Source organism: Mustela nigripes, chromosome 1 (genome assembly GCF_022355385.1).
Source record: "Mustela nigripes isolate SB6536 chromosome 1, MUSNIG.SB6536, whole genome shotgun sequence".
In the NCBI taxonomy this organism is placed as follows: domain Eukaryota; kingdom Metazoa; phylum Chordata; class Mammalia; order Carnivora; family Mustelidae; genus Mustela; species Mustela nigripes.
The window spans coordinates 19,329,242-19,350,785 of NC_081557.1; the positions used below are offsets into that span (position 1 = coordinate 19,329,242).

Below are 21,544 nucleotides of genomic sequence, written 5' to 3' on the forward strand. Positions count from 1 at the left end.
AATGCCTGGCATACTCTATTGCATCCTGTTAAATACTAAAAGAATTGTATGAACAGTGTTAATGTCATTACTTAACGCCAATTTTTTTCTAATAACTTCTTGGTATGATTCCCCTCCTAAATTGCCACTCTTTTAGGCGCATATTTTGCTTAAAATATTCTTGTACCCCAAGACTATGATGCCGTAGGTATTTACAGATTAAGTCTTCTGGGAGTCGTCGCGCGGGGCAACCCGAGGGGCCTGGAAGAAAAGACCTCCCCATAGAGATGGGCCCAGAGAATGAATACGAACTGCTACCAGAGGCATTTGAATTTCAGCAACCTTGGGAAGCTTGACAGCTCTAGGGGAACCTGAGATATAACTGAGAAGTGGCCTGAAGAAAAGCGTTTAGGACCTGTCTCTGCGCGTCACAAATAACCCAAATTCCAAGGCAAGGTCACAGAGAAGCCATACCAACCAGGGGCCCAGGAACGGAGTCAGGTTCTTCCAGCTCCCAAGAAAAGCCTCCGCGGCATGCACTAGGCCATGTCGGCGGCCCCCTCCCCAAGAAAAGGTCTCAGGAACAGAGAGCCCCGGGCACCTTCAGACCCAGATGGGCCCTGAATCAAAAAGCCCGTGGCCCAGGCCCATTACTCAGCTACACAGAGAAGCTGAGCGACCCCGACCACTCACCCCGCAGCCGCTGCGTACTGTGAAGCCATCTCCAACTAGCTCCGCGCCCGACAGACCACCCGGAAGCGCCCTTCACCAGCTCTAGTCTTCGGCACCCGCCGAAGGCCAAGAGGTAGCGCAGCACCCGAGGGTCACAGCCTAGCCTCCAGGAGGCCGCCATCTTCCCGGCCTTGTCACGGGCTGTCCGCAGCACAGCCTGATGGCCCCGTCAGGAAGACCCTCCCGGGCCCCGCCTCCTGTCATGTTGGCCACGCCTCCGAACTCCTGCGGCGTCTGTGCCTCTCCGAGGCTAGAGGCCCTCCTTAATCCCGCCTCCAACCTCGTTCGCCCCACCTCCCGGACAGGAGGCCGCGCCTCCGGATCTCGCGTCCGCCAGGCCCTCAGAGACCCGCTTTCCGCCTGGTCCGCCCAGCCCTCGGGCTGCCCTCAGTGCCCGTCCGTTTGCAGTTGCGGCCTCACCACAGACGGGTCTTCCTTAGCCCAGAGTGAGCGCGGGTTCCGAAGCCCGCGAGGGTAGGAGGTCGTGGTTCTCCTCATCCGCGCCATGTCGGGCTGTCACGCTCCGGAGGGAGACTGCGGCTCGCGGCGCTGCGGCGCGCAGGTAGGGGCGGGGCCACGCTGCGGTATTAGCCGGGAGGTGAGGCGCTGGTGGCACGCGGCGGCGGGAGCGCGGAGCGCGGACCCGCGGGGCCTGGGACCAGTGCGGACGCGGCCCTCGCTCTCCGCCGCTTCGGCTCCCCGGGCGGACGCGAGGCCACGGCCCTGCCGCGGTCCCTGCTCCCGGGGCTGGGCTCCGACGGCGGGCGCCGGGCGCCAGACACTTTAAAGGGAAAAATAACGGAGGACAGCGCCGGGTGTCTTGAGTGTTTTGAAACAACTTTGGGGACACACAAGCCAAACAAGGCAACGGGAGACACTGGAGTGCAAATGGAACTAAGGCTGTTTGCTCGCGAGCTTATTTTCTGCGCCCTTGGCGACCAGCCGGACGTTTGGCAGGCAGTGGACGCACTGGAAACGGTGGCCAAATCGGGGCTGTGCTCCAGGAGCCCGCGCTTTCCCTCTCTGCCTGCCTCAGTTTAGAGTGACTGTGGGATGGTCGGAGAAGCTTGCTTCCTTGAGCAGGAGTCCAAGGAAAATCCACTCTCGGGCTGCATCTGCTTTTCGTTCACTGGGTATACTCCCCAACAGTTTAATGGAACACCTGCGTGCCCAGGGATACGGCAGTGATTAAGACAAATGGCCTGGGGTCTGGAGGAAAACTAGACGGATAAATAACTGCAGTACACCCCGCTTCAGAGGCAGGGACAGCCTCCCTAAAATTAGCCTTCTTATTCCCCATGTTATTCTCTCTTAGGACTGAAGGTTCCAATTAAAAAGTAGTAACACGTGGGAGATTTTATTGCGAAATACTTATCAATCTCCGATGAATAAGTAACTCCCTAGATGAGCAGAAACGACTGTGAGGAGGGAATGCTGGACAGGGAAATTTGGGTGAGAAGGGGGAAGACGTTGGATACAGGTCAGATGGCCAGGCAGGTGTGTGTGGAAAGTGAGAAAAGCAACCTGTTAGAATCGTTGCTAAGACGATTCGATAACGCATATGTTAATGCCCCCAGTAGATAAATCTTGGTGAAATATAATCTAAATGAGCATCAGGGAGAGCCTTTATCAAGGCGGATGAGAATAAATGAGAATTCTCATACCAAACCTGGCAAGTTTAGTTCACTTCATTGTTCATAGCAAATTTGAGCCGACCTTTCAAAATGGGGAACACTTCAGACTTCTCTTAAAACTTTAGAACATCTGACGGCTCAGAGTCTGGAGCAAGCTGACCAGTGAGTACCACCTAAATGTGCTCGCCAGGTTACCATAGCTCCATACTCAACAGATTTGGATATGCACTTCAGTAAACCACTTCCTGTAAGTCTAGTTCAGGCCATGGGCCACCGGTTTGTAACCTGTGCCATAGGACTTTTCTTAATGTAGATGTGATCTTAACCCAGTGTTCATTGAGCAAAGCACTGTGGTAGGTATATTGATAGATCAAGAGCATGTTCCCTGCCCTTCAGGGAGCTATGCTTAGCTCGGAAGTAAACCAGGAACTACTTGTATTTTTTAATTATACCTTACCTATCACAGTGTCCTGGATGTGTGAACCCTGAATAACTCTTGCTCTTTGATATTACAATAACACAAGGTTTTTCAATACCCTTCTATTTTCCTTGACCTCATCAGATCTCCGCCCTCTCCTCTGCTCTAGCAGCCCATCCCCACGGCCATATCCTTCCCTGCCCAACCACTACCCCATTAGCCCATACTTTCTGGGGTGAAGGATTTTCTTTTCTTTACTCATACAGGTCTCTCTGTGTAGCCTCTATCATAGGATCCTCCATTAAGTAAAGGCAAATAATTGCCTTTACTTAAATGCCTCCCACTCAGAACTCCCAAGGGATGGGGAGGGTGTCGCTCAACGATATACATTTGCGTCTCTACAAATACTACTGTGTCCTACTGCAGCAAGCTCCTGAGCAACTCTGGGTAGTGCCCTGAGGGGCTTCCCTTCACATTACCTTAAGTGACTATCCCCAAACCTCGCCATCTCACCTTGTCCTCTCCTCTAAGCCTGTTTGGAAGAGGACTTTGCCTCCAAAATCACAAAGAAAATGAAGCTGTTAGGTGTGAACTTCTTCAGTTTCTTCCTGTTCCCACCTACATTATAATGTAAATGTTAAGAACAAGACATCCACATTAAAATGTAAGGGTTAAGAATAAGACATCCAGAATCTGACTGCCTGTGCAAATCTTGGTTCTGCCAGTTGCCATCCAAGTGCTCTTGGACATTAATCTTTTTAGCATAATACGGTTATTAGGAGTAAGTTAAATTGTGCATATAAAGCCTTTGGTATGTGGTATAAAATAAATATTCAGTGAATGTTAACTATTTTTGTTATTAATTATATTATTACATATTTTCCGGCATCTTTCTTCCTCCTCCTGTCTAAGGTAAATACCTCCCTGGTCTAATTCCAGCTGCTCTGTCTGGACAAAAATTGACCTATTTTAGGCTTTGCTTTCCTATGTCATTAATCTCCCCCTCTCTCCTAATTTTACCTTTTAGCCTGTAAAGAAAATTCTGTATTAACCAGTTTCCCTATCCAGCCTTTCACAGCCACACTATTGAGAGAGTCCTTAGAATTCTCAGCTTCTGAGTTTTATTCACTACTTCATCCACTGAGATCTGGCTTCTACACCCAGTCTATTGAAACAATTCTTACTTAAGGTCATGGTTGACCTAATTTACAAATACAGTTGGCCAACCGAAACCCCAGCCCAAGATGAACCCTACTGACTATCATTTTTGTGATTGCTCTGAGCCACATTCCTAGAGAAAACTACACAACTACATGGATCGGCGTCGCTTCATCTTCAACGTTTCCGCCTCAGATTGGCACTTACCACTGCCCAGCAACCATCCTGGGTTTCCCTAGTGCTTTACGGTCCCACTCCCTGAAATTACTAGTTTATACCTTTTCAAGGTATTTATCTTTTATGTTATCTTTTTTATCTTTTCAAGCCTCCCATACATACCCTGTCCTCACCTTGTTACTTGGCTGATGACTTTGTTCATACTTGAGAAAATAGAAGACATTGGATGTGAACTTACCTTCCTCCCACCAAACCTACTGATCTGCCTAAACATGAACCCATCTTCTCATTTCTCAAGGTGGAAGAAGCCCAATCCCTCCACTCAGGATTTCCCTGCACTCTCACATCCAGAAGTTGTTTCTCCCCCTCTCCCTGTCTCTCCGACCATGAATGCCTTCCCTCTCAGCGAGACTGTTCTCACCAGCATGGCTTCCAGGCCCCTTTGTGATGTGGCCCCTGCAAACACCTCTGCACTTTCCTTGTCAGTACTCTGCTCTGGCCACCTGGCCTTTTTCCTATTCCTTAAACATGTAAAGCACTGTCTTCATTCCACAGCCTTCACATTCACTGTGCTCTTTGGACTGGAGTGCTTGCCGCTCCCCCGGATAAAACCTTGCGTGAGAGGGGCGCCTGGGTGGCTCAGTCCAATAAACATCTGTCTGCTCAGGTCATGATCTCTGGGTCCTGGGATTGAGCCCTTCTCAATGGGGGTCTGCTTTTCCCTCTGCCCCTCTCCCCTGCTTCTGTTGGTGTGTGCTCTCTATCTCACAAATAAAACATTTAAGAAAAAAAACCTTGCATGTACAAACACATTCATTACACTGGTTTTTTTTTTCCACACTTTGTAGGCTTTTAGATCCTCATGTGCTCAGAGAGGCTATCCTTCACCACCTCAATCAAAGTTGATCTTTGCTATGTTTCTATGTTCTTAGTTTGTTTCCTTCTTCCTATGTAAATTTCTTTAGGGCAGGGACTTTGTGAAGTGTTCAAGGCTGAATTGCCAGGAAATGCTTGGCATACTCTGACTGTGCCTCATTAAGGCTTAGTTCAACCATCCCCTTCCCTGTGAAGTTTTCCCAGCTCCTGCTCCCTCCCACCACTAGCTCTCCCCGCCCCCCCCCCCCCAGGAGTAACTACCTTGGACTATCTTGTATTATGTATTGCTTTGTCTTTTCCTAACTTCTTTACTAGATTGTGAGCTTCTCAAGAGTAAGGATTTTTATCTTACTCATATTCATTTCTTCAGGGCTTACAGTAAAAATTTACTGAAAGAATGAATGAGAAGAAGGCTCTATAATACCAAAGGAGAGATACATAGAGCAAATGTTGTGGCACAGGATTAAAGGAAGGAGTGATCACTTCCTGCTGGGATGATGAGAGAAGGAATCCCAGGTGAAGAGGGTAGGGAGTCTGGTATAATGGCCAACAAGCAGGAGTCCCACAACTGGAGTTGGGATAATTGAAAATCCAGCATGAGCAATTACAATGTGAAGAAAAAAAGATGCACTTGGAAACTAAGAAAATATGTCTTAGTTAACTAGTGCTCCATAACAAATACCCCAAAACTTAGGCTTAAAACACAAGCATGTACCATCTCACAGAGCTGCTGAGGATTAGGAATCCAGGAGCATTTGGCTCAAGGTTCTGGCTCAGGGTTTCTCCTATGGTGACCATGAAACCATCTGCTGGAACTGCTGTCCTCTCAAGGCCTGACTGCAGCTGGAGGTCTGCTTCCATGCTTGCCCGTGTAGTTGTTGGCAGGCCTCCATTCCTCACTGACTTTTACCCATACACCTCTTCACCACATGGCCTTCTTGCATAGGCCGAGTACCATTACTACTTAGCAGCTGGCTCGCTCCCCTAGAGCAAGTGAGCCAAGAGAGAGCAACCAAGCTCAGTGTTTTATAGGCTAATGTCAGAAGTGACCTACCATCTCTTCTGCCCTGCTACTGCAGTCCCTGTTCATGCAGCCCCACCCTGGTATATGATGAGAAGGACTGTGCACCAGGGTGTGAATACCAGAAGGCAGGGACCACTGAGAGTCATCCTGGAGGCTGACTACCACAACTAGGTTGAATACCAACAAGAGATTTATATAAACATAAACAAAGAAAATATTTGAAAAGGTAAACTGGGGTAAGAAAGCAGAAGGACTTAAGTAACAGACCAAGGATGTTGCATTTGAGCTTTCTGTGGTTGGAGAAATAGGGGTTCAGTGATCAAAGTAGTGTATCCTTTTAGTACCAACAGGAGAGTGGAGGGTAAGCCAGAGAAGAAGGAGTGGAAGGAGAAATTGTAGACAAGGAGACCAAATAGGAAAAGATCACCCTATTCCTCCTCCAAATAGGAGTTCCTGGAGAGTTTTTACTCAATTATTGCAAAATAGAAAACTCAGGATAATGAAAAAGTGAATTTCACAAAATTAATGCATTCAATTTAAAGGACTACCTTTTATTCTGAGATGATCCTACTTTTTTTATGTTAAAAATGCCCTTTCTTTTTAGAGGAAGGTGATAATAGATGGTTAAATGACATAAATGCTCTAACTTATGTCAGTCGCTGAAATTTAAACAACAAATTGCTGGCCTATCTAGGGAAGTGTGGGAATCAAGGATTCAAGTTATGAACATAAGGAAACTGATACCCAGGAAGTGTCCCTGACTTGCCTGAAGGCACTCAGCTAGTGGGAGGACAAAGCTGAAGCAGCTTCAGATCTTCTCATTTCTTCCCCCTTTTTTTTTTTTTAAAAGATTTTATTTATTTATTTGACACAGAGAGAGAGATCACAAGTAGGCAGAGAGACAGACACAGAGAGAGGAAATCAGGCTCCCCACTGAGCAGAGAGCCTGATGTGGGGCTTGATCCCAGGACCCTGAGACCATGACCTGAGCTGAAGACAGAGGTTTAACCCACTGAGCCCCCCGGGTGCTCCTTCTCATTTCTTCTATTTAGTGTTCCGTTGACCTGAAGAAGTATGGTAAAGGCGAAAGGGAGAAATAGGGCTCTGAGGGGAGGTGAAGTTGCAAAGAAAACTCGGTACACATAGAAAGGAGAATGAGACTGAGAGACTCTGCAAGCCCAGAGACAGAGAAGATGCTGACAGCTTGGCTCTGCCTGCATCCAGTCCCTGCCTTAGGCCAGTGTCAAGAATTATAAAAGACTGAAATGACCAAAAAAAAAAAACCCCCCAAAACAAAAAATCACTAGGTGTCTTAGGGCTATTGTGCAGCTCTGTAAACTGTAGAATGCCGATAACAGTGCAGATGATTATTGATCAGAGAAGTGACCTGTATTCTGGACATTGGATTTGCTGCTGCCTGGTGGATATTGTCCAGTTTTTCCTTGTTTGTAAATCAAGGATTCCTGATTATTTTATAAGGATGTGTGTTTTGCATTGTCTTTGGACATAGTTGGATCATCTTTCTGGTTCTGTCTTTAGTTGATGGGTTAAATAATATCTTTGATATGTTTATTTTATAGTTGCGGGAGAGTCCTCCAGGTTCTCTATCCCAGCGGTACATGTCTCTCTTATGCTTAATTGAAAGAAAAGGGGGAGAGGGGCAGATTTAGAGTCATTGTTGGCTGGGACCAGGTATCTCAGTGACAGTAGAGCTGATTTCCTTAAAGCAACTGGATTGGAAAATTTTAAAAAAGTATTGATTCAACAACTTTTTAGCCTTTACTGTTTTTAATATGCAAAAAATACTGTTAAATCTTTCTCCTTCATGGTATAGGACCTCTACTATAAGAAGCCAATTGTAATCCAACTTTAGAAATGTCTTTCAACATTCTTACTCTAATTGAAAACCAGACATAACAGTTAACAGACAAGTAATATTACTGACATTCCAGGGAGAAGTAAATGTTAACTTTTTTTTCTTGTCTGTTCTTACTGAAATATATGTTCTAATATTTATTTCCTTACCATTCTGAACAATTTAGATGACTGCATTTTACCCAATATATTTGTTAGTTCCCACTGCTCCTTGATTATTTTCCCTGAAATTGTAATTTTGTGGGTTTGAACGGTTGAATGAAACTTTATTAACAACAGCTGCCTTATCATTGTTATTCCTGTGGCACGAAGCGGGCTAATTGCTGTAATAACTCAGTACTGGAAAAGACAAAAGGAAAAGGGGAGAGACCCATAATAACAGACCATTTTCTATAATGTTTGCAACTTGCTATGCAAATTGATGGTTTTAAGGATTGGAAGACTGCAGGAGTCTTCTCATTAGCTGTACTTTAATATATAATTAAAATATCATTTGTATCACCAAAAAAGGAAATAGCAAATTATACAGGGCATGGATAATTCTGGCTATATTTTGTAAGGACAGATATAAGGAAAGGCAATACAGCGTTCTTACTATTTTTAATTCAAGAATTTTTAACACATTAGAATAGGAAAGAAAGTAAAACTTCCAGTTATAAAATAAGTAAGTCACAGGGATGAAAAGTACAACATATGGAATATAGTCAATAATACTGTGATAACACTATATGGTAACAATGGCAACTATATTTATTGTGGTAAACATTGGGTAATATATAGAACTGTCAAATACAGTATATTGTACACCTGAACTAACATAACACTGAAAAAAAAAATGGGAGGAAAACTAACCCTGTGTCACATATTGTCCTGGTGGATGCTTTATCTTCATTATTTTCTCTCTTTAAAAAAAAAACTTTTTCATCCCATACCTAGAATCCTGTAGCACTGTATCTCCTTTTAATCCTCAGAACGTTCTCATTTTATGGATTAAATTGAAATCCAAAGTCATATAAGCAATAAATGCTATAATGTCATTTTCACTTTATGTCCATTAACTCCTAAGCCTATGCTAACTCAGAACTTCAAAAGCATTTAACATTCCCATGTTCTTAATTTTATATTTTGAAGTCTACTCCATCAAATTATCAATTATACCAAAATACAGTGTATGTGTAAAATATTAACAGTGAATTTTGGAAAACACCATAATTTCCAAAAGCCAGTTAAATAGCTGAAAATTTGGTCTGTTCAGTAATTCTCTTTGGACTCAAAGATGTTTTTTCCCTTTACTCAGTGCCAAGATTTAGCCAGGCAAGCTTCCTTGCTGTGCTTTTGTGCACAAGCACTATGTCTTGTTCACCCTTACCTGGAGGGTGTAGCTCCATGTCTGGTCACAAGCCTATGGAGGGATTTTCTATCAGGTATCCCATTCTGAGGCCATCCTAGGTTTTATCTCACATTTCTCATGGCTTATAGAGCTATCAAAATTGAAGCTTAAGCTCACCAGAGTTCTGCAAATACCTTCAGGGAAATTATGACTTCAGAGCTTCCCTCCCAGGTAGACTCACCCTGGGTTCTTTTATGGCTACTGTGAAACCTTACTTTCTTGCCAGCCTAGCAATTTGAAATGCTTTAAAAAGGGGCACCTGGGTGACTCAGTAGGCTAAGCAAGCCTTTGCTTTTGGCTCAGGTCATGATCTCAGGGTCCTGAGATCAAGTGCTGTATTGGGCTCTCTGCTCAGCGGGGAGCCTACTCCCCCTTCTCTCTCTGCCTGCCTCTCTGCCTACTTGTGATCTCTCTCTGCCAAATAAATAAATAAAATCTTAAAAAAAAAATGCTTTAAAAAGAAATTACTTAGCATTTTTAGTTGTTTTCAAGTTAAAGGTTGTATTTCACACGGCCAAAAGTAGAATTCATTGTATTTCTTTATTATTTTCATTTTCTTTAATTTTATTTTTTAAAAATGGGGAAAACATTGATTTTTTTTCCTAAAAAAGTAATCATTAGACTTAATAAAAATAAGCTCTTATTTTAACTAGACTTATTATACTCATCATTTCACAATATATACAAATATCTACTCTTTATGTTATCCACTACCATAATGTCAAATGTCAATTCTACTTCAATAAAAATACATAAAGCTTGAAATTTATCCCAACCTGCATACATTTGTTCCCGGACACACATACCTTCATCAGAATGGGCCCAGAAAGTGTTTATGGTGATTGCTTCTTAGTGAGTCCTTTTCATGTTATTTTCTTGACTTTATACTCCATAGTGAGTAGATACTGCTTTTGTAATAAGAGGAAACAGTGTAATCACTGGAAAAAAGATCTTAGAATAAAAATAAAATTGAACCAACACAAAATATGAACACAAAGCTGTCATAGATCATGACTTAATTGAGTAATGTTTTGTGTAAAAAAATTCGCTGGACAGACAGAAGCATGTTCCTCTCAGCACTAGATTCTGTTTTATTTCAGCCATTGTGGTAGACACTTACATATACTGGCATCTCCCCACCTTGTTATTGCAGCCTGTCCCATGGTGTTGTTCTAAATGCTCCTATTCTGAATAATTCCACGTTGCTAAATAACAGTAGGAGATCCACCTTCTAAGCATTAAAAACAAAGCATGTCTTCAAATAGTTTTCCTCCCTCGTGGTACCTTCTCTATGTTAGATTTTCTTAAACTTCCTTCAGTCTTTTTTTTTTTTTTTAAGATTTTATTTATCTGTTTGAGAGAGAGAGAGCACAAATGGGGATGGAGGAGGGGCAGAGGGAGAGGGAGAAGCAGACTCCCTGCTGAGCAGTTGGGGGGAACCCACCCCGCCCCTGCCAACCACAGGGGACTCCAGCAATCCCAGGACCATGGGATCATGACCTGAGCCGAAGGCAGACGCTAAACTGAGTCCCCCAGGCGCCCCCTTACATAGGCTTCTTAACAGAGTTGTCAGCTAGAAAAGTCACTTGATAAATATAAGGTCTCTTAGAAAAATCATTATCTTCTTTTTAAGGACAAAGAACATCCAAGATACCTGATTCCAGAGCTTTGCAAACAGTTTTACCATTTGGGTTGGGTCACTGGGACTGGAGGAGGAATTAGCTTGAAACATGGGTAAGTTTGGGGCTGATTTCACTTCTGGGAATTATCCATATAAGTAGTCCAGTGAAAAGCCTAATATGTGTTATGTCAAAAGAACACCTGGTGCCAGTTTTTTGTGATACTAGAAATATTTAGTTTCTAAATGGAGAAATGAATATTTGCATAACTGAATAGTAAGTGTGCAGAAGTTGTAGACACACAAAAAAATACCTAAGGATTTAAGAACCACAATTTCTTTTTTTTTTTAATTTAATTTCATTTTTTTTTAAATTTTTTATTTTTTATAAACATATATTTTTATCCCCAGAGGTACAGGTCTGTGAATCACCAGGTTTACACACTTCACAGTACTCACCAAAGCACATACCCTCCCCAATGTCCATAATGCCACCCTCTTCTCCCAAACCCCCTCCCCCCAGCAACCCTCAGTTTGTTTTGTGAGATTAAGAGTCACTTATGGTTTGTCTCCCTCCCAACCCCATCTTGTTTCATTGATTCTTCTCCTACCCACTTAAGCCCCCATGTTGCATCACCACTTCCTCAAATCAGGGAGATCATATGATAGTTGTCTTTCTCTGCTTGACTTATTTCGCTAAGCATGATACGCTCTAGTTCCATCCATGTTGTTGCAAATGGCAAGATTTCATTTCTTTTGATGGCTGCATAATATTCCATTGTGTATATATACCACATCTTCTTGATCCATTCATCTGTTGATGGACATCTAGGTTCTTTCCATAGTTTGGCTATTGTGGACATTGCTGCTATAAACATTCGGGTGCACGAAGAACCACAATTTCTAATCAGAATAATTTGGTCCTCAGTACTTTGGAGTACCAAAGTTAAATAACATGCTGCCAAGTATGTTTATATGGCTAGAATTAGAAAAGGTCCCCGACCTCTAAGTGAACAGGATTTGTTTTAAAGGTTCAGATACATATTTTAAAAGTCCCTTAAATACAGATGACAAGCCATAAAAAATACTAAAAAATACATTTTATTAAGTCAAAAGACAGGCAATATGCCTTTCTAAATGCATCGTATGTCATCATCAATGGACAGCACCTGCTGGTCTTTGTTGCTCAGAGGACAAAACACGAGGCACTGGCTGAAGCAGAAGGAATGAATAGTATTTAATTGTTCATGAGATTTAGTCAGTGTCTTTCCTTCAAGAAGATGAAGTGGTACATAACCTACTAACGATGAAAATGCAAGTTGTGGAATCTCGTTCTTTCCAGTGTTTTAAAAGAGGATGAATTTTTTTCTCCTGAAATGTTTTAGGAATAGTATTGTCTGGAGGCTGAATGTTAAACTAAGTAACTTGATTTATCTCTTTATCCTAATTCACTTTCTATAGCAAAATTGAGTTACTATAACACTTGTATAATCTCAAATATATATAGTAACACCCCCTAGGAGGCTGCATTTCCTAGAAAGGAATGGAACGCAAAACTTAATCAGAACATCTAGAACAAAAGGGGTTTTTCGGCATACTACAAGATGATGCCAGTGAAATTTCACCTGTTTCAAATTGTCAAGTTACTCATCAAATATTAATTCAACTATGGGGCCTTAACTGTCACAGTTACATGTGTAGGGATATGCTCTGTCTGGAAGGGTCATGTTCCTCATGGGACATTGCACGTCCTCTGTGCCTCCCCTCTTACCATCACCCTGTGCTCCTGTCAGTTCAGCACTTTGCAGGTTTTCAGGTGATTTTGCCAGAACCTCCCAAGTTGACCTGTTCAGAGCAAAGCCCTATGATAACAACGTTTGTCATTGTTGTTTTCATTTATCCACTCATTTCATGGAGTTCCCAGTAATTTGGTTTCTCAGCTGTATTTATGATAAATTATACTCTAAACATTGTCTTTAGTTAACTGCTTTTTATTCATATATGCAGAAAGTTTATGCGTGTACACAATAGAGCTTTCTACCCAGCTCACTTAAAATAACTGTTTACTAAGTGGCTTTTTAAAGAAACAGCCACATTTTTTTTATCATAAAGACATAAAAGACTGTGTTCTTTCTAGAAGAATTGTGTTAACCCATGCACTGAAATTGTGGGTGGTCACTCTAAAACACTCACTGGCACCTTTTAAAATTAAATGGTTTTTATAGCACTACAATCAATTAATGGGGACATTGCATCATAAGCATAAAATGCTTTGCCCTTAGTTAGATTCTTAATAGGTGAGGAGCTCCTCCTGGAGGTCACAGGTGGAAGCAGCCACAATTATATGGCATTGTTTGGAATCTCACTAAATTTGTGCTTTACAAAGATGGGTAATTTGTAGTAAAACATCCAGTTTTTTCCCTAATATTTAAATGACTTCGTAAGTCCCCATCATTAACTTTATCCACTATGTTATACCCATGCAGTTAGTAAAACTTCACTTTTCTTTGCCTGAAGCTTAAAGCAAATAAATTTGGAATGAAGGATAAACCCAATAAATAGATTGTGTTTGGGAACATAAAATTATTTACTGATTCCAAGGTTTGGCCAATGTGATCCTAGATTATGCTACTTGTGTGTAGTCTGTGTAATCCCAAAAGATGTATATAAAAGACAGTTTAAGATCCATACAAGTGTCAAATCAGAAGGAGGAAACGGAAGACCAAGAAAATGGCAGTAATCATAAGCAATTCCAGGATACTCAGCAGCCTCTGTGTTTAGGTTGGGTCACTGTCATTCACATTGAACATTTCCTGTTTTCATGTTATGATACCATCATGTGTCAGAGACACTAATCCTGTGGCATGTTATTAGAATTAAAATTAATCAATTCATACTGTAGACAAGATAACTGAGGTTTAAGATTTAATTTTTTTTTTTAAAATAACTAGACAGTAAATAAAAATAGAAGCAACTGAAAACAGATGTATTGGGAACTCTTGAATTTTGTCCCCTTCCTTACCAAATAGTGAAAGAGCAGGGAGTATGGAGAAATAAATGCCAAAATTTAATGCCTTCAAATTTCAAAATGCTTTTTGTTGGCAGCTTACAGCACCAAGTAAAAACTTCACTTTTAGTCCTTGGCATATTTCCCTCCTAAAATAAAGGTTCTATCATCTTCCTATTTTTATCCAGATAGCTCCTTCTTTTAGGTATGTTTTTTTAGTATGTTTTTTCCACAACCTATTTAGCTTATCTTTTAATTACCCAAAGTTGATCAGTCTAAACTGATTAGTTTTCAGAAGGGCAGCAGTAAAAACAGACTCAGATTGCCAAATCATTTGAATAACAATACCCTGGATTTCCCCACTTTGTAGGTAGATTTTATTTACCAGCAGACTCTTGAACTTTATTTGAGTCTCTTCCCAGGATTGCATAAATTTCTCCCCACACAAGAAGACTTACCCTACAAATCCACTGACTTCGTACTACATATGATTCTTGAATTGCTTCCATGTTACCCAAAGACAAAAGATTTGGATCCCTGTTATTTGCAAAGGGCCCTTTTTCAACAGTATGACCCCTACCAATTCCACTGATTCCGGAGGAATGCCATTCCTTGTTTTCTTATGGAACAAAGCCTTAAATTGAGCTGTGGGGTGAAAACAAATGATTGAGATAGCTTGCTGTGCTTTGGATTTCTCTCCCATTTTCAGGCATTTATTTTGTAGACCTTAGATTACAAGTGGACCCTTAAAGGAACTTTCATTTCTGTCAGTTGCAAGTCTGTAGGTTTATTAAAAACCCCAACTGGATTGATAGCTTGATTCAATATAGACCATCATCCTCATTTTCACTAGGACAGTTAATATTCAGTGTCCCTCTATGCATGCCTCAGAGGCAGAAGCTGGAGTGGGCAGGTGCTGGGATTTCCTTCATTTGCATGTACATGGCAGCTCTTTAATACCCTCTGGCAGGAGCTGAAACTGGCAAAGGAGCCAAAGGACCTTGTTGAGAGCAGAGAGAATTTAGCGAAGGTTCTGAAATTGATTTCCAAATCAAATTTGAGAGTACTTTCTGTTAAGTGGAATATATAGCATCTCCCTTAGGACCACAACATTCTGTAACAGGAAGATCTCAAGATGTAAGCATGCCTTTTATATTTTTAACTTTCTGCTGTTGTTTTAGCTTTATTACCAAATATTTTCACAAGAAAGATGTGCTTTTCAAATAGGAAGTGTGTGTTCCACCCAGAAAGTAGACCTGTTAATGCTGTAATTTAACAAGTTGTCCAGCAGGGGTCCCTGAACTTCGTGTTTTATAAGAAGAGCTTTTGAAGCAATAAAATTAAACTTGATCCCTTTTAAGATGGAGATCTACTCCTCATGAGTATATTTTCTTCTGAATGGATTTTATAATAAGTACTCCGTGTGTAATAAGATAAACTTCTTACTCACGCTTAAAGATGCTAAAGACTTGTGTTTTTAGAATTGTATTTCCCCTAACCAGATAGTTCTGATGACCATTGATTTTGCACTGTAAAAAGAAATATATGTGAAAAATTATACCTATTATAGTAACATATATAATATACATATTATATATGAAAACTATCAACATTTTGCTGCGTCACTGGCATTATAAAGACATTACAGTAATTTGATATTCTTTCTATACAGCATATGCCATTAATTAAGCAGCTTTCTATGTGACTTGATGTATAAAGAATATTGATGATTGGACTGCAAGAATACACTTGTCTTTGGTCAAAAGCAGAACAGTAGAGTTAAATAAATGCCAATTTCTATATTTTGTGTTACCAGCAATGAAATCTACATTGCTCCTTCAGGAGTGCAAAAGGAACGGATTCAGGTATGTTAAAGGCATCCTTCTTAACACCAAATGACTTGTCTTGTCTACTTGACTATTGTTTTATGAAATGGAATTAATTTCAAAAGAAGTTTTGAAGGGGGTAATATTGCTATAGTTTAAATAATCAACAAACATTTGTTAAGTGACTATTAACAATTTTTTAAGGTGATTCATCTCCATCCAGCTAATATGTTTTGAATTCTCATTCTACCTCTAGAGGGCACAAGTGAATAGCGCAATCTTTACAAAGTGATTCTAATTTTGCAGCATTATACCACCATCTTTATCAGGATAGTAGGGGAATCACACTGATAGTCTCAAATGGACCAAACTGGCTCATATTTAGCAATAGCCAGGCTATTCCAATATAAAGTTATAAAACTTTATTTCAAATCTTTGAGAAGTCTCATTCCACATTCATGCTTAGAAGACTCAAAATCTAGTTAGAACAAACATATAGCACTTAACTTCTAGCTAAGGCATAATGCTTCATTAATAAAACATTTAGACTGTAGTTTGTAATAAACCCTGGCAAGTCAAAGTCACAAGTCAGAAGTATGCCTGCCCTACTAGGAAAAATCCATGCATCTGCTTAACTCCTTGAACTTTAAAATAATATGCTTTATGGAGGTGAACATGGTTCTGATTACCAGAGAAGTTTCTCAAGAGATTAGAAATTCTACTCTAGATTTTTCCTCATGTCATGAAATATAAAAAAAAGAATTGTAGCACCCATCACAGAATGATGACGTCTTTGTATAGCTTCCCTGAAATATAGTTTTGAAATTGCAGGGAAAATCTAAGAAGCTATATTAATGAAAACAGCAATCTCATTACAAACATATGAAATTTTCCACATCAATTGTTTCTTCAAATTCTAAAGGAAGAATTTTAGCTCTTGAGAATAGTTCATCAGTAGAAACATTTTTTTATTTCTCAAAATGGCTATAACATTTTCAAAGAGAAACTGTATATGGATATTTAAAATGTGAGTTAAGTATGCTCACATATATATTAACATGCACAAAGAAAGGGACACTTCTAACTGATACTATATAAGCCTTTTTTTTTTCCCTACTCTATAAACAGCCTGAAGATATGTTTGTTTGTGACATCAATGAACAGGACATAAGTGGACCTCCGCCATGTAAGAATCTTAAAAAAAGCCAGTGTACTCCTCTTTTCATGAATGCTTACACAATGAGAGGTAGGCAGAAAATGGTACCATTTTGACTCTGATCTTGATTATTACAGCTGTACTTCAGACCATCTAAAGCTATTTCTTGAGCCACGTGTAAAGTATTAAGCATTGTCCCAATGTAGATAAAAGTTAAATGCCTTTTGCTTTCCAGCTTCTCTGTTACTATTTCTCTCTTCCTCTTTCCCTTCCTACCCTCCTGTCTGCTGCCAACTTATGATTCCATGCCAAGAAAAACAAGTTCAAAATTACATACAAATAAATATATGTGTTGTATATATACATATACAGATATTTCTCTAAAAGGTAACATTTCGTTTTCACTGGGCATGTGACTTTTTTCTTCTTCCTCTAGGAGCAGGTGCAGTGATTCATACCCACTCAAAAGCTGCTGTCATGGCCACCCTTCTCTTTCCAGGACGAGAGTTTAAAATTACCCATCAAGAGATGATCAAAGGAATAAGGAAATGTACTTCGGGAGGGTATTACAGGTATTTTTTTTTTTCTATTTTTGCTTAAGTAATTTGAAAAGTATTTTTCTGTCTTCTGATAAAGAGGCTGCTGATCTTTTTATGCCTTTAATGAGATATTGTGGGATATATGTTAAATAATAGCCCACTTACTATTATACTATTATATAGATCTGTTCTCAGTGACACAAATCAGACACTTCTCCTCCTTCCCTACTCCTGCCCCAACCTTGGTAAATTATTAGCAACATGAATAATGAAACATTTGTCAGAATAAAGCAAAAAACCCTTGGCTGAGCTTTCTGTAGAGATGGAAAGATTATGTTCCATATGAACTCACCCAGAGAGCAAGATCCCCTTACTTTCACTTGGTCTCCAGGAAGCTTCAGCCCTCACGAAGTTTCTACTTCATCCTGATTTAATTAAGTATTTCCAGAACATTTTAGTATTTATAAACATTGGGCAATTATTTCAATTAAGTAGATCTCTTTATTTTTCAGAATGGAAAGTGGCATAGATGGTTTAATAGAACCTTCTAGATAAAATCAAATCCACCAGCCCACAAAAATGTAGTAATTATTTGCCAATCTAGAATACAGGGACAGGAAGAAACGTGTTCTCAGTGCTCAGGTACAAGCTAAGCATTTCTTTTGAATGTATTGGCATTCTATTTCTGAGCTTATTAATTTGCTAAAGGGCCTGATTCTACCTTATCTTGCTTAGAGGAAATGGGTGCCAGTTTTTCTAAAGTGTTCTGATGGCAATATCTTATTGTTACTCCACGTCGTAGAATGTACAAGTTTAAACTAGTGTGCTGAGAACTTACTATGATTTGATTTTAGTTAATATTTATTGTATGCCTACAGCATTCCTTGGCACTGTGAAAAACCTATTTACAAAAGTTAAATGTTTAAATTATGGAAGTGTACATACTAAAGAAAGTATAGCTTCACATTGCCTTTTCCATTTTGGGTCTTGAAAGAGAAGCAATATGTGTGCTTTTAATTTCCTCAGCATTTGATTGCTTTGGTGAAGAAATAGAAGTAGGTCAGAAGGAGGTATAACAGGGTGCCTAGAGGAACACCACAGTAGAATTCCACAGCCTTTGGAATTCTGTGAGGAAAAGAATGTCATGAATGAAAAGATACCATTTCTTATGCACCATAACATACACATTTCATATATTATTTTAAATGTTTTGGAACTTAAAGAATACAAACTTTTTTGAAATGTTCTTTCCAGTTCTCTTTGAGCCTGGAAATCAGAAACAGGCTCATTATCACCACTCAGGGGGCAGAGATACGGCTTTTTTTTTTTAAGTCCATCTTGAAAAACAAAAACTTTCAAATACATACCTAATTCTCCTCAGGGGAGGTTCCCACATGTAAGTGTAATTGTCCTCTCTCCTGGCAGCAACACCCCGAAAAGAACACTATTTAATGATCAAAGGACCATCCTGGCTCTGTTCCTCATTTAACTCAGAAGAATTAGTTTTCTCTCTGTAAAGTGGGTGATTCGGATTGAATTTCAGGTCTTATTGTGCTGTAATACTATTTTACCCCTGAAAAGATGTCTGACTATTCAGTATAGGTTCAAGGAAGATACATGTTTGTGATTCTCTTGGCAAAAATTAGGAAATGTTTGGGATTAGCAATTCATTCCTTCCATATTTAAGAATATTCTTTAATTGGAGCACCTTAGTGGCTCAGTCAGTTGGGCAACTGCCTTCAGCTCAGGTCATGATCTGGGAGTCCCATGATCGAGTCCGGCATCGGGCTCTCTGCTCAGCAAGGAGCCTGCTTCCCCCTCTCTCTCTGCCTGCCTCTCTACCTACTTGTAATCTCTGTCAAATAAATAAATAAAATCTTTAAAAAAAAAGAATATTCTTTAATTACTTCTATTTTACTTAAATGAAATAGTAAACATCTCCTTACATGACAGCTACTTAACCTATTCCTGTCCTAAAGTTGCAGGTTGTGATAAAACTGTACCTCGAACTTCTTTGTTGTTTAGTTTGGCCATTACAAAGGTAGTGAAAAAGCAGATGTTATATTAACAAGGCAAGAGAAATTCATGTAAAAGGGAAAACATGTCCGAATTTGACTGGGTATAAACAACCTCAGAGATAGACTTAATTTTACCAGTAACTAAGTTATTCACTTAAATATTATCTTACACAAACAGAAAGGAAACACATGTGCCAATTTTATCACATGTATTTCCTGAAAACAAGGTGGAAGCTAAAGAAGTTCTAATGCCACAAACTTGAGACTGTTCTGAAAAAATTATCACATCATATACAGAGTTATTTCCAGAAGATTCTAGCTATCCCAGTGCCGCAAACCACACCTGTATTTATTTGCCTCAAACACTTTGGGGTCTTGCAGAGATAAAAGGAATGGATTTTGTATCTTTGGAAAATTCATACTTAATAAGTAGTTAAATTGTTAATCCTTTCTATGCTTCTGGTTATCCGATCTATCATTGTCTCATCACCTGTTGAAAATATTATGGTTGTCTCTGCTTCAAGGAAATACATGTATGATCTTGATCATTTCTTTGTTAGGTTTTGGTATCCTGTACAAATTTCTGCCACTTATACTTAGAATAATACCTGCCAAACTCCCAAGGCGTCTTTTGATACAGCTGTTTATGCAAGATATACAGAATAACATGCAACATCTTGTCTGTAATTTGGAGTGGCTTTCAGATATAAAGAGAATGTCTAACTGCTTACTTGAAAAAAAAAATTATAAACCTAACATATGAATACCTTTATTTGTTTTAATGGGGGAAAAAATGGCTTGTTTTGTCCTGTAGATATGATGATATGTTAGTGGTACCCATTATTGAGAATACACCTGAGGAGAAAGACCTCAAAGAACGAATGGCTCGTGCAATAAATGAATACCCTGACTCCTGCGCAGTCCTAGTCAGGCGTCATGGCATGTATGTCTGGGGAGAAACCTGGGAGAAGGCCAAAACCATGTAAGTATCAATCATAGGACATTTGGAAAGTCACCACACTCGAAATGTGAAAGGGAATGAAGTATGTTTTGTGATCTGAAAGGAAGTATGATTTTGTGTGTGTGTATTATTGGTCAGATTGGTTTAAATTTAAGTAGCTTACTATTTCTAGATATTTGATTTGTATTATGTATTCACTTATTAAGAAATATTTATTGGACAAGCTATTATTTGGCAAGGCGCCATCATGCACTTGACAAAAAAGAAGGAAACACAGATCTCATTCTCCAAGTTTAAGGCTAGAAGGAAGAATAAAGCTAACCCAAGTTATATAATGATTTGCTACACTTTTTTTCAAAAAGTGACACATGGTAACAACAACAACAACTTAAATTTATATAAGTAGTATATTTTGTACTCCCTTTATATCCTGGAAAGCATGTAATATGATTGCATGATTCAGTAGGATTCCTGTCCATGTTTTAATAATGGGGGCAAAATGAGAAAAATTTGGCCTGGAATTGAGGGGGGAAAAATGCACGAGAAACAAGGTTGGCTTTATGGAGAGGAGAAACGTGACTGGTAGGATTGGAGAACTCTGTTTCACTGAGACCTTCAGTTCTTTGCTTTTTCTTTTATAGGTGTGAGTGTTATGACTATTTGTTTGATATTGCTGTATCGATGAAGAGAGTCGGCCTGGATCCTACACAGCTTCCAGTTGGAGAAAATGGAATTGTATAAGCCAAATGAAAGTTTAACGATATACACAAAGTTTTTCTTAATTATGACTCAAATGAAACTTGACTATTCTTTTTAATGAATTGAACATTTCTGTGATACTATTAATTTGTCACTAAGTACAAGATGGCCACCCTGAATCTCTTCTGACATTGGATGATATTTGCTTATATTTTTGTAATTTTAAATGACACTGCAGTGGAATAAAAATTATTTCATAATGAATTTTTTTATGTTTACTTTAAAATCCTTAACAGCAAAATATTCCCCTCTCAATTAATTCCTTTCTTACATATACTCCCAGAGAATTCCTCTTGTTCTTTAAAGTTACTGATAACATAGACATCATGAGAAAATTTCCATTCATTATGAAATGAGCATTTTTCTTATTTTAGTATTGGCATCGTAACATTGATGT

At 39.6% G+C, this 21,544-nt stretch overlaps 2 protein-coding genes across 3 annotated transcripts in view; one reads left to right on the forward strand and one right to left on the reverse strand.

Annotated features, from left to right (window-relative positions):
• The window catches only part of PDHX (pyruvate dehydrogenase complex component X), a 71,904-nt gene extending 70,682 nt beyond the window's left edge, over nt 1–1,222 (reverse strand). Inside the window, exon 1 of one of the 2 annotated variants that reach the window (XM_059405906.1) lies at nt 1,132–1,222. Coding sequence is in view for 1 of the 2 variants with exons in the window: in XM_059405897.1 (XP_059261880.1) it covers nt 673–832 (160 nt within the window). In the remaining variant the exon portion in view is untranslated. Of the gene's footprint in view, nt 1–672; nt 926–1,131 lie in introns of those variants that run through there. The other variant, XM_059405897.1, reaches the window with a different exon arrangement.
• On the forward strand, nt 1,191–21,351 carry APIP (APAF1 interacting protein). Its single transcript, XM_059405920.1, has 7 exons — nt 1,191–1,273; nt 10,897–10,997; nt 15,705–15,753; nt 16,843–16,960; nt 17,307–17,442; nt 20,242–20,409; nt 21,030–21,351. Exons 1-7 carry the CDS (start codon nt 1,217–1,219, stop codon nt 21,127–21,129), a joined length of 729 nt encoding a protein of 242 aa, XP_059261903.1. The 5' UTR covers nt 1,191–1,216; the 3' UTR covers nt 21,130–21,351.
• The last annotated feature ends 193 nt before the right edge of the window (nt 21,352–21,544 follow it).

Coding starts and splice junctions, on each gene's coding strand:
- APIP (XM_059405920.1), top strand. CDS start 1,217: ATGTCGGGCTGTCACGCTCCGGAGGGAGACTGCGGCTCGCGGCGCTGC. Junction 1,274..10,896: donor CGCGGCGCTGCGGCGCGCAG/GTAGGGGCGGGG, acceptor CTTCTTTTTAAG/GACAAAGAACATCCAAGATA. Junction 20,410..21,029: donor TGGGAGAAGGCCAAAACCAT/GTAAGTATCAAT, acceptor TTTCTTTTATAG/GTGTGAGTGTTATGACTATT.